Here is a 12,268-nt window from a genome sequence, read left to right as displayed (position 1 = left end):
ACAAGGTAGCATGATGGCAACCAACAAGCAATTTACTCTGTTGTTCAATGTATGGATAGCTGTTAAAAGACAAATAATAAAGAAAATGCTCTCTTATTTTATAAAAGCTTGTTCCAGAAATGTCACTTCCATACTTATAATCCTTTAGTAGCTCCCCACAGTACACACTCAACAAAATCCTTTATGTTCTGGCATCTGATTACTTCTCCAGTCTTATCACGGAAGTCTTTTTCCTAATTTACATTATCCATAATATTCTATTTAGTGTTCTGTCAACTCTCTCAGTTTTTACACATTTTCTTATAATAACTATCACTTCTATCTTTTGATACTAATTTGCCCAATTCTGAAACTTTACCGGGAAGAATAGGATGCTAAAAATATCTGTGCCCTATCTTTTGGCTTCCCTGGGCTATACTGGAAGAATTATCTTGGGTCACACATAAAATACACTAACACTTACAATAGCTGATGAGCTAAAAAAAAAAAAAAATTCTTAATACTTTAAGAAAGTTTATGAATTTGTGTTGGGCCGCACACAAGGCCATCCTGGGCCGCGGCTGGACAGGTTTGCTTTAAGTACAACAAATTTTCACCAATATACTCTAGTATACCAAACGCAGTTCTAGCTCATCAACTCAGAAACAGTACACACATTTCAAACAACATTATCTAAATTAACTCATGTTTTTACTCATAATTATGTGTTCTTCCTACTTCTATATTCTCTATTTGGGGAAATAATCCCATCAAACACCCAATGGCCCAAACCAGGAACCTGAAACTAACAATATATCCCTCCCATTGAACATCGATTAACTTCTAAGTCCTTCTAAGTCCTACCTACTTATCTCTTGACCCCACTGTTCTATTTGCAATGACAATACTTGGGACTTTCTTACTTTTTACCAGGACTATTACTAGAGCTTCCTAAATGCTCTTTCTACCTGCAATCTTAATCTTCTGCATTCCATTTTCTTCAAAGACACCAGAGAAATTTTCTCAAACTGCTTATCTGATCATGTAACTTCCATACTTATAATCCTTAAGTGGCTCCCCATAGTACACACTCAACAAAATCCTTTACTTTCTGGCCCCCGATTACTTCTCCAGTCTTACACCAGGAGTCCTTCTCCTAATTTACATTATCCATAATATTCTGTTTAGTGTTCTGTCAAGTCTCTCAGCTTTTACACATTTTCTTCTTTATGCTTTGTATACCTCTCCTGCTTTTTACAGGTTAACTCCTAATTATCCTTTAAAAATAAAATCAGTAATTCACTCTTTTAGAAAGTTATCCTTGACCCCTTCACCTTTAGTACTCCTCCTAAGTATAGTCTTTGTACTTATGTCTAATATCGTACTACAACATAATATAATGGCTGTTGTTTCCATAAGATGGTAATCTCCTTGGAGGCAGGGATTGCCATCAGTTTTCCTTCTATAGCTCATCTAGCATAAAGTTTCTTGAAAAAATGCTTATAGGTCTAAAAGCATAGAAATATTTATCACATATAATGGCATTTGGGAACTAGCACAATCATTTCTTTCCTGAGTCTATTTATTATTGAAATTGATTTAAATCTTACAGTAACCATCACTTCTATCTTTTGATACTTACTTCTTCCATATCTTTCCACATTTCTTCACATTCTCTAATAAGTTCTTCTTCAGTATTTGTAACATCTCCCACATCAGTAGTACTATCTGGATCTAGATCTTGCTGATTCATTGATATGTGCTTTGTGATGCTTTAGCCTTATAACAAGAAAAACTAAAGCAAAAAATATTTTTTCATTCAGCAGTATTTGTTGAACATTTATTATCAGCCAGATACTCATCTAGGGGCTAAGAATATAGCAGTGAACAAAATAGACAAAAATCCCTTGTACTGTAAACCTTATTCTAATTAAGGAAAACAGACAATAAAACAAAAAATAAAACACATACATATATACTACAGTATATCAAATGATTTGGAGAAAAGACTGAGAAGAAACATAGGGAATGCTAGGGCAAGGGCAATATAATTTTAAATAATGAGGTCATATAAGGTTACTGAGAAATTCACAACTGAGTAAGAAGACATGAAGGAGATAAAGAAATGAGGTACAGGAATGAACAGGGACAGATGGTGCAGGCAGAGGGAACTGCAAGTACAAAAGCCTTGAGGCAGGAACATGAACGCCATATTTCCATAGTAGTGAAGCAGCTGGTGTGACTAGAGCAGATTAAGTAAGACAGAGTAGAATATGAGGTAACAGAGACAATAGGGTTGAGATCACGTGGGTTTCGTAGACTACTTTAAGAACTCTGAGATGATAAGCAATTAATTTTAAATAGAGGAATGACAACATTTAAATTACATTTTAACAGTACAACTCTGGTTAACTACAGGCAGCAGGGATAGAAGCAGGAAAATCAGTTAGAAAGCTACTGCAATAACCCAAGGAAGATGTAGACCAGGATAATATTGCTAGAAGCAGCACAGAATATCCAATTCTGAATATATTTTCAAGATGGAGCCAACAGAATTTCTTAACAGCGTGTATATGGACTATAAAAGAGGGAAGTGAATTATTAAGTTGCCAGTTACTGAGGTGAGAGAGATGGTAAAAGAAAAAAATTTGGCAAACATGGGAGAAGAGATTAAAAACTCAGTTTAGCTATACTACAAGACTACAGTAATCAAAACAGCATGGTACTGGTACCAAAACAGAGAGATAGACCAATGGAACAGAACAGAGGTCTCAAAGGCAACACCACACATCTACAACCATTCGATCTTTGACAAACCTGACAAAAACAACCAATGGGGAAAGCAGTCCCTGTTTAATAAATGGTGTTGGGAAAACTGGCTAGCCATGGGCAGAAAGCAGAAATTGGACACCTTCCTGACACCTTACACTAAAATTAACTCCAGATGGATTAAAGACTTAAACATAAGACCTAACACCATAAAAACTCTAGAACACCTAGGCAAAACCATTCAGGATGTAGGCTGCCAACTTCATGACCAAAACACCAAGAGGATTGGCAACAAAAGCCAGAATAGACAAATGGGACCTAATCAAACTCCACAGCTTCTGCACAGCAAAAGAAACAGTCATTAGAGTGAATCGGCAACGAACAGAATGGGAAAAAATTTTTGCAGTCTACCCATCTGACAAGGGGCTGATATCCAGAATTTACAAAGAACTAAAACAGATTTACAAGAAAAAAACAAGCCCATTCAAAAGTGGGCAAAGAACATGAACAGACACTTTACAAAGAAGACATACATGAGGCCAATGAACGTATGAAAAAATGCTCATCATCACTGGTCAGAGAAATGCAAATCAAAACTACATTGAGATACCATCTCACGCCAGTTAGAATGGCAATCTTTAAAAAATCTGGAGACAACAGATGCTGGAGAGAATGTGGAGAAATAGGAACACTTTTACACTGTTGGTGGGAGTGTAAATTAGTTCAACCACTGTGGAAGACAGTGTGGCGATTCCTCAAGGACCTAGACATAGAAATTCCATTTGACCCAGTAATCCCATTACTGGGTATATATCCAAAGGATTATACATCGTTCTACTATAAGGACACATGCACACGAATGTTCATTGCAGCACTGTTTACAACAGCAAAGACGTGGAACCAACCCAAATGCCCATTGATGACAGACTGGACAGGGAAAATGTGGCACATACACACCATGGAATATTATGCAGCCATCAAAAACGATGAGTTCGTGTCCTTTGTAGGGACATGAATGAACCTGGAAACCATCATTTTCAGCAAACTGACACAAGAACAGAAAATTAAACACATGTTCTCACTCATAGGTGGGTGTCGAACAATGAGAACACATGGACACAGGGAGGGGAACATCACACACTGGGGTCTGTAGGGGGGAAATAGGGGAGGGACAGCAGGGGGTGGGGGGTTGGGGAGACATAGCATGGGAAGAAATGCCAGATACAGGTGATGAGGAGGAAGGCAGCACATCACACTGCCATGTGTGTACCTATGCAACAATCTTGCATGGTCTTCACATGTACCCCAAAACCTAAAATGCAATAAAAAAAATTGATGAAAAAAAACACTCAGTTTAGGATATGCTAAATTTGAGGTGTCAATTATTGGAGCTGCTGATTAAGCAATTAGATATACATCTCTATAGTTCAAAGTTTTGAGCTAGAGATATGAATTTGACAGCCATCATCACACAGATAATGACATCACTACATAATGACATTGTGGTCATAGACTGCACATATAACAGTGGTTCCAATGGAGCTGAAAAATTCCTATTGCCTACTGATGTCTTCAGGATTCTGACTCTGCTTAAGCCTAGGGTAATGTGTTTGTGTCTTCATTCTTAACAAAAAGGTAGCCGGGCGCGGTGGCTCAAGCCTGTAATCCCAGCACTTTGGGAGGCCGAGGCGGGTGGATCACGAGGTCGAGAGATCGAGACCAACCTGGTCAACATGGTGAAACCCCGTCTCTACTAAAAATACAAAAAATTAGCTGGGCATGGTGGCGCGTGCCTGTAATCCCAGCTACTTAGGAGGCTGAGGCAGGAGAATTGCCTGAACCCAGGAGGCGGAGGTTGCGGTGAGCCGAGATCGCGCCATTGCACTCCAGCCTGGGTAACAAGAGTGAAACTCCGTCTCAAAAAAAAAAAAAAAAAAAAAAAAAGAACAAAAAGGTTTAAAAAGTAAAAAATAAAAATAAATTGGCTAGAAAAAAAGACATAAAGAAAATATGCCAGGTGCAATGATTCACCCTGTAATCACAACACTTTGGGAGGCCAAGGTGGTAGGATTACTTACTTGAGTCCAGGAGTTTCAGAACAGCCTGGCAACATAGCGAGACCTACATCACTATAAAAAATTTAAAAATCAGCTGGGTGAGGTGGCACACTCCTGTAGCCCTAGCTGCTCAGGAGGTCGGGGCAGGAAGATTGCTTGAGCCCAGGAGTTCAAGGTTATAGTGAGCTATGATTATACCACTGCATTTCAGCCTGGGTGACAGAGACAAACTGTCTGTAAATTAAAAAAAAAAAAAAAGAAAGAGCCGGACGCAGTGGCTCACGCCTGTAATCCCAGCACTTTGGGAGGCCGAGGCGGGTGGATCACGAGGTCAAGAGACCGAGACCATCCCGGTCAACATGGTGAAACCCTGTGTCTACTAAAAATACAAAAAAATTAGCTGGGCATGGTGGCACGTGCCTGTAATCCCAGCTACTCAGGAGGCTGAGGCAGGAGAATTGCCTGAACCCAGGAGGCAGGGGTTGCAGTGAGCTGAGACTGTGCGATTGCACTCCGGCCTGGGTAACAATAGCAAAACTCCGTCTCAAAAAAAAAAAAAAAAAAAAAAGAGAAAAGAGAAAGAAAGAAAGAAAGAAAATATTGTTGTATAGACAATGTTTGTGTTTTAAGCTGTTTATTACAAGAGTTGAAAAGTTAAAAAAAATTAAAAGGATAAAGCAAGTTACAGCAAGCTAAGGGTTATTTATCATTGAATAATTAAAAAAAATAAATTTAGTATAGCCTAACTATACAGTATTTACAAAGTCTACAGTAGAGTATAGTAATGTCCTAGGCCTTCACATTGTCTCACTACTCACTGACTCATTTAGAGCAAACTCTAGTCCTGTAAGCTACATCCATGGTAAAAGCCCTACACAGGTGTTCCACTTTTTATCTTTCATACCATATTTTTACTGTACCTTTTCTATATTTAGAAATGTTTAAATACACAAATACCATTCTATTACAATTACCTACAGTATTTAGAATAGGTATGTAGTAGGTTATACCATTTAGGTTTCTGCTCACATGATGAAATCATCTAACAATGCATTTATCAACACATAGCCCCGTTAAGTAATACATGACTGTACTTACAGTTGTAAGGCTGGGTGAAATGAGAAAAGCAAGAGCGCGCAGCTAGGAATGGGAAGATCTTCAAACCAGGAGATATTGAGATGAGTAAGAACAAACGGAATAGTCTGACAAGGGTCACACAGTAAGTTAAGAGGAAAACTAAGCACATGATATCCAGAAATCCAAGAACGTATTCAAGGAAGGAATGATGAACTGTCAAATAGCGGAGACAGGTCAAGTAACTTACATAGAATTGACAATTTATTTAGAAATATGGATGAGCAAACTGTTTTTTCTAAAAACAGTTGCAGCAATATTTCAGGTTGCATTCCCCATCAAGAGGCAGAGTCTTTTTCCTCTCCCCTTGAAACTGACTGTGACTTTGTGTCTGTCTTTATAAACAGAATACAATGAAAATGACACCACATGACTTTCAAGACTAAGTCATAAAAGGTAATATAGCTAACTTCTGGCTTTTTCTTTCTTGGAACACTCACCCTTGCAACCCAGCCACCATGTTATGAGAAAGCCCAAACTAGCACAAAAGGAAGAGATCACATGGAGAAGTCCATGTGGAAACAAACTGAGGTTCCCAGACAAAATCTAGTATCAACTGTCAAACATAAACATGATCATTTCTGATGATTAAGCCCCTAGGCTTTGATGTTCTAGTCAAGGCTCCAGAAACTGCAGAGCAGAGAAGCTACCCCTGCTGTGTCCTGTGTGAATTTCTAATGCACAAAACCCATGAGCGTAATAAATAGTTGTTTTACACCTCTACATTCTGGGATAATTTATCACAACAATTTTATTGGAATTAACATACAAAAATGAAGGCCACAGGTAACCTTTATAGGAGTAGTTTTAGAAGAACAGTGAGAGTAAAAGCCTGATTGGAGTGGATTCAAGAGAGAATGGAAGGCAAGGAATTAAATATACTAAGAATATAAAATGTTTTCAAGAATTTTTTCTCTAGCCAGGCATGGCGGCACATGCCTGTAGTTCCAGCTACTCAGGAACTGAGGTGGGAGGATCACTTGAACCTGGTGAACCCAGGAGACTGAAGGTGCAGTGAGCCATGAACACACCAATGCACTCCAGCCTGGGTGATAAAGCAAGACCCTACTTAAAAAAAAAACCCACACACAATTTTTTTTTTAAAAGGAAAAGAGAGAAATACGGTTATTAGCTGGAGGGAGATACAGGGTTAAAAGAGACTTTTTTTAAAAAAAAGATGGGAGAAAATAAAGCATCTTTATATGGTACAGTAAAAGAAGGAAATGTTGCTAATATAAGAGAGAAAGGGGAGAAGAAAGAATGGGATCTAGTACATAAGAAGAGGGGTTGGCTTAAGATAAATGGACATGCAATTCATCCATTTTAATGAAAGGATCATCAGAATACCAAGAGTGTAGATGCAGGTAGGTAAGTAGACGTGTTGCTAGGAACCTGTAGAAATTGTATGCAGATTCTTTTTTCTCAATAAAATGGTAACTAAGGTCATCAGCTATGAATGAGGATGGGGAAAAAGAACTGCAAGTTTAAGAGCACAGGAAAAGAGATGTATAAAATATATATATATATATATATATATATATATATATATATATATATGGGAGAAGATAAAGTTATAGGATTACTCAGTAGTAGCATTACAGACTCATCTGAGATTAGGAGTCATGGGTTTAAAGTGAAACTGGAGCACAGCTGTTTGTTTGTTTTTTTTTTTGTTTTTTTTTTTTTTTTGAGACGGAGTTTCGCTCTTGTTACCCAGGCTGGAGTGCAATGGCACGATCTCGGCTCACCGCAACCTCCGCCTCCTGGGTTCAGGCAATTCTCCTGCCTCAGCCTCCTGAGTAGCTGGGATTACAGGCACGTGCCACCATGCCCAGCTGATTTTTTGTATTTTTAGTAGAGACGGGGTTTCACCATGTTGACCAGGATGGTCTCGATCTCTTGACCTCGTGATCCACCCGCCTCGGCCTCCCAAAGTGCTGGGATTACAGGCTTGAGCCACCGCGCCCGGCTCAGCTGTTTGTTTTCTTCTATAGTGTAGCAGCACCAGGTGTAGACAGGGACAAAGTGAAAGAATGGCCATAGGAATAAGCAGCTAAGACAAGAGAGAGAACATAATCACTAGGGGAGAGAAGGTCAAGGGTGACAGTGAGCCAGGAGCTAAAAATCTTCAAGGAATGAGGATGAGTACAACAATCTCGCTAGATGATTCCTGCAAAGAATGACAAGAGGGTCAGGTCTGGTAGCAAGAGATTCAAAATTGGGCAATTTTAAGGAGGCAAACAGTACAATAAAGAATGATGAGAATGACTACCCCACATCAAATGCAAACCAGAACATCCCGCCTCAGTATTTTTATTCATATGTAACTTTTGCACTTTATACTGCTTAATCACTAACATTAACAGAGAAGTTCTAAAGCAGAACTAAATAAATGGAAAGATACAGTCATATTCATGCACTGGAAGACTCACATTGTAAAGATGTAAATTTGCCCCAAGTTTATCTACAGAATCTTAACCAAAATCCTGAAAGTTATTGTTTCTTTGTGGGACTTGACAAGCAAATTCTAAAATTTACATGGAAGTACAAAGGGCCAAAACTAGCCTACAATCCTCATAAAAAATAAGATGGGAGGCTGTAACACACACTATTATGGCAATGTAGAATTGGCATATAAATGGACAAACTGAGCATAGGAACACAATACAAAGCCTTTCTTGACTTTCTAGATTCACATACATATAGACACACGACATATGACAGAGATGACAATGCAAAGGAGAAAAAAAATCCAAATAAATACATATTTTACATATAATACTGCTTTTTAAAATGTATATTTTAGTTCATATAAATCTTTTTTTTAAACAAACTGGTATTTGGGGAGGAAAAAAAAAAGTCTAAATTCATACCTCAATCTTTACATCACTCCTCACTCCCTCAAAAAATCCAAAATAGAAATCATAAAAAATAGGAAAACACAAAAACCTTTAAAATCTTAGATTAGGAAACACCTCTCTAAGCAAAACTAAGTAAAATCTTGACATAATTTTTTTTTTTAATTCTGCATAGACAGCATCTCATCAACGAAGTTAAAATTTAAAACTCCAAAACTTAGGAGAAATACTTGTAACATATATGACAACCCAAGACCTAATTTCCTTAATGTGTAACAAGTGCCTATAAGAAGAAACCAAACAACTCACCATTAAAAAGCTAAAAAAAAAAAAAAAAAGAGATTACCAAAAAAGTCAGGATATCAATTACTTGTGGAGGAAGAATGGAAGGGAGAGAAAGGTTGTGGCTGGGATGGGCCAAATGGAGAGATTTCTGAGATGATTATCAAAGTTTTATTTCTTGACTAGTATGATGATAAGGGTGTTCACCTCATAATAATTCATAAACTTTGTATTTATTTTGTGTGGGCTTGTGTCTGCATTTGATTTTACAATAAAAAGGTAAACAACAAAAACAATTCCATAGAAACAAGCAAAGGACACAAATGAGGAATTCAAAGAAAAAACAACAAAACCTTTTAAATAGAAAACCTTTTAAGTAGAAAAAGTACATTCATAAGCTCATATATAATTTATGAAAATGCAAATTAAACAAGCATTAATTTTCAGACTGGCAATAATGTAAAATTTGATAAGAAATACTGGCAAGCATGTGAAATAAGAGACCTGCATTGTTGGTGGACCAACCACTTTGTATGATAACATCTATCAAAATTTTACATGCATTTATTTTGACCCTGAAATTCTCTTTCTTTTTTTTTTTTTTTGAGAGGGAGTTTCGCTCTTGTTACCCAGGCTGGAGTGCAATGGCACGATCTCGGCTCACTGCAACCTCTGCCTCCTGGGTTCAGGCAATTCTCCTGCCTCAGCCTCCTGAGTAGCTGGGATTACAGGCACGCGCCACCATGCCCAGCTAATTTTTTGTATTTTTAGTAGAGATGGGGTTTCACCATGTCGACCAGGATGGTCTCGATTGCTTGACCTCGTGATACACCCGCCTCGGCCTCCCAAAGTGCTGGGATTACAGGCTTAAGCCATCGCACCTGGCTCTGAAATTCTATTTCTAAGAATAATCCTAAACATAGATATGTCCGCATAAGTCTACACAACGACATTTACTGCCAAATTACTTAGAGAAAAAAAAGAAACTTAGAAGGTATGAACTCTGCAAACTGACTACATAGGTTTAAATCCCAGTTTTGATATTTAAAAGCTGTGAGACTTGGGCAAGTCACTCAAACTTTCTGTGCTATAATTTACTTTCCTATAAAATGAAGATAATATTACATACTTCCTAGGGTTGTTATGACAATTAAATGAACATATATATATGTGTGTGTGTATATATATATATATGAACTGTAGCTAGCATATAAAGAGCTTTATTGGTCTTAGCTGTTAACATTACTATTAACAATTTGAATGTCACCTAGAAGGCTGAACATCCCACCTGCTATACCCTAAGATACAGTTTAAGTTCACAAAGCCAAAATCAGTCATTATCAATTTTTAAGCAAAAAATTCAAACAAATATTCGTTTACTGACCACTAAAATACATTATCAATATGCAAAAGTAATGCAGAACTCTGCACATGTGGTGGGGGCAGAGGGTGGGGGATAGATACTCAACAAATTACCTGGCTTGGCAATTCAACGTGGCATCAAAATAAAAACATATAGAAATATTTAAGAGTTTGCTCTCTACCACTTGAGAATGCAAGATGTGAGCTGTATGCAACTTGGAAGAGGGCCATCAATAGAACCAGAAAATGCTGGCACCCAGATCTTAAATCTCCAGCCTCTAGACTTGTGGGAAATAAATTTCAGTTTATCTGTTTAAAACACACACACACACACACACACACACACACACACAGACTCTTACTTAACAGTTTATCCTTTTCCTACATTTTGTGTCTTTAAACCTATCTTCCTGGAAAGGGAACAAGTTAACTTTGTGAGGTCCCCAGTTAGGACTACAATACTTATTCATTAATTGAAGAACAACAACATCTCTTTATTTAGGGATAATACTACACTTAAAGAAACTCGCACCACTAATTGGGAAAAGATCAATATACATGAAATAAGCAAAAAGTACCCACATCATTCTAAAATGTTTCACTTATTCAACAAATATGTTAATGTGTGCCATTGGTCAGACACTGGCTATAGCTGTGTAGGTGAAAAAGTCTTTGTACTCATAGAGCTTCCATTCTCAGGGAGACAATATAAATAAATGGATAACTAAATATATGATATGATTTCAGGCAGTTAGAAGAGTGAAGTATACAACACTGTCTGCAAGTACTATCAGAATTCAGGATAGTGAAGGTTAGAGAAACCTGGAAGAAAGGAATTACTCCATAATAATGCTTAATAAATGTTAACTAGCTACAATGTTTTATTATTATCATCTTCATCCTCATTATTGCTATAGTCTCAGAAAGATGAGAAGATGTAAACATGAAGGCTAGGTTGCTGTGGAGGCGCTTTCAAGCATAAAAACGTAAGACTGGGAGGCAAGAACGAACAAGGGAAATTTGTGAGACACAAAAGAAAGTGGTCTCATGAGAGCAGAGAGCAGAGAAGAAATGAGACTGGCTAGAAGGAATGGTCAAATAACGGGAACCTTTGAAACAAAACAAAATAAAGTGCCTACTATGGGGGGCAGTTCCTTCCTTGTACGTGGTGCGTATCTCAAGGCAAAAGTAGGTAAGAGATTTACCACGAGGATTAGGTTGGTGCAAAAGTATCTGCGGTAAAAAAAAAAAAAAAAAAAAAAAAAAAAAAGTGTTTCAGGGAGGTCATTTTGACAAGGTGTATTTAGTTCATCTTTTTAAAAGGGATTAAGATAATAAATTTTATGTTAGGTATTTTTTACCTAATTTTTTAAAAATGAAGAAGACAGATGAGAAGGAGAAACCGTTCAGATGTTTGTTAGGAGCTGAACTCCTATACCAGGAAGAAGACAGAAGGGTGATCCGTTCTGCCCTAGATCAGTTTGGTTACTTGAAGTAGCTGCTTTCCACCCCACCCCAAGAAACAGTAACAAGCACTCACCACCTTCTTCAGAGAGTGTGTGAGAGAATAAAAAAGGTCAGGAGAGAAAACGTGTTTAGTGCATTCGAAGGGAAACTCGCAAGTTAACCCGTTCCTTCTGTCTCCACCCCTCCATCCTTCTCTAGAAACTGGCGAGGTTCTGGAGCTGGCGTTGGCGTGCGGGAAGCAGTGGGGAACGGGGCACAAAGCCCGGCTTGCAAGTCAGATACCCAGTTCGCTGGCTAAGGGTTCTACCGTCGGGGCTAGAGCACGACCAGCTTCAACCGTTCCTTACGGAGCCCTCCCCT

The 12,268-nt window shown here is 38.0% G+C and overlaps 1 protein-coding gene across 9 annotated transcripts in view; it reads right to left on the bottom strand.

The window, feature by feature from the left end:
• CENPK (centromere protein K) overlaps positions 1 to 12,268 on the bottom strand; it is a 65,703-nt gene that overhangs the window by 53,207 nt on the left and 228 nt on the right. For 4 of the 9 annotated variants that reach the window (XR_012513635.1, XR_012513634.1, XM_074385519.1 and 1 more), the window contains exon 1: positions 1,622 to 3,990. The exons of 1 other annotated variant lie outside the window; for it this stretch is intronic. Coding sequence is in view for 6 of the 8 variants with exons in the window: in XM_074385519.1 (XP_074241620.1) it covers positions 1,622 to 1,732 (111 nt within the window). In the remaining 2 variants the exon portion in view is untranslated. Of the gene's footprint in view, positions 1 to 1,621; positions 3,991 to 4,018; positions 4,460 to 11,981 lie in introns of those variants that run through there. 4 more of the 9 variants (XM_074385494.1, XM_074385489.1, XM_074385502.1 and 1 more) reach the window with 3 other exon arrangements.

This window comes from Saimiri boliviensis, chromosome 1, assembly GCF_048565385.1.
Source record: "Saimiri boliviensis isolate mSaiBol1 chromosome 1, mSaiBol1.pri, whole genome shotgun sequence".
NCBI classification, from domain to species: domain Eukaryota; kingdom Metazoa; phylum Chordata; class Mammalia; order Primates; family Cebidae; genus Saimiri; species Saimiri boliviensis.
The sequence above is the reverse complement of the archived record's forward strand: the minus strand, read 5'-3'. Positions and strand labels throughout refer to the sequence as shown.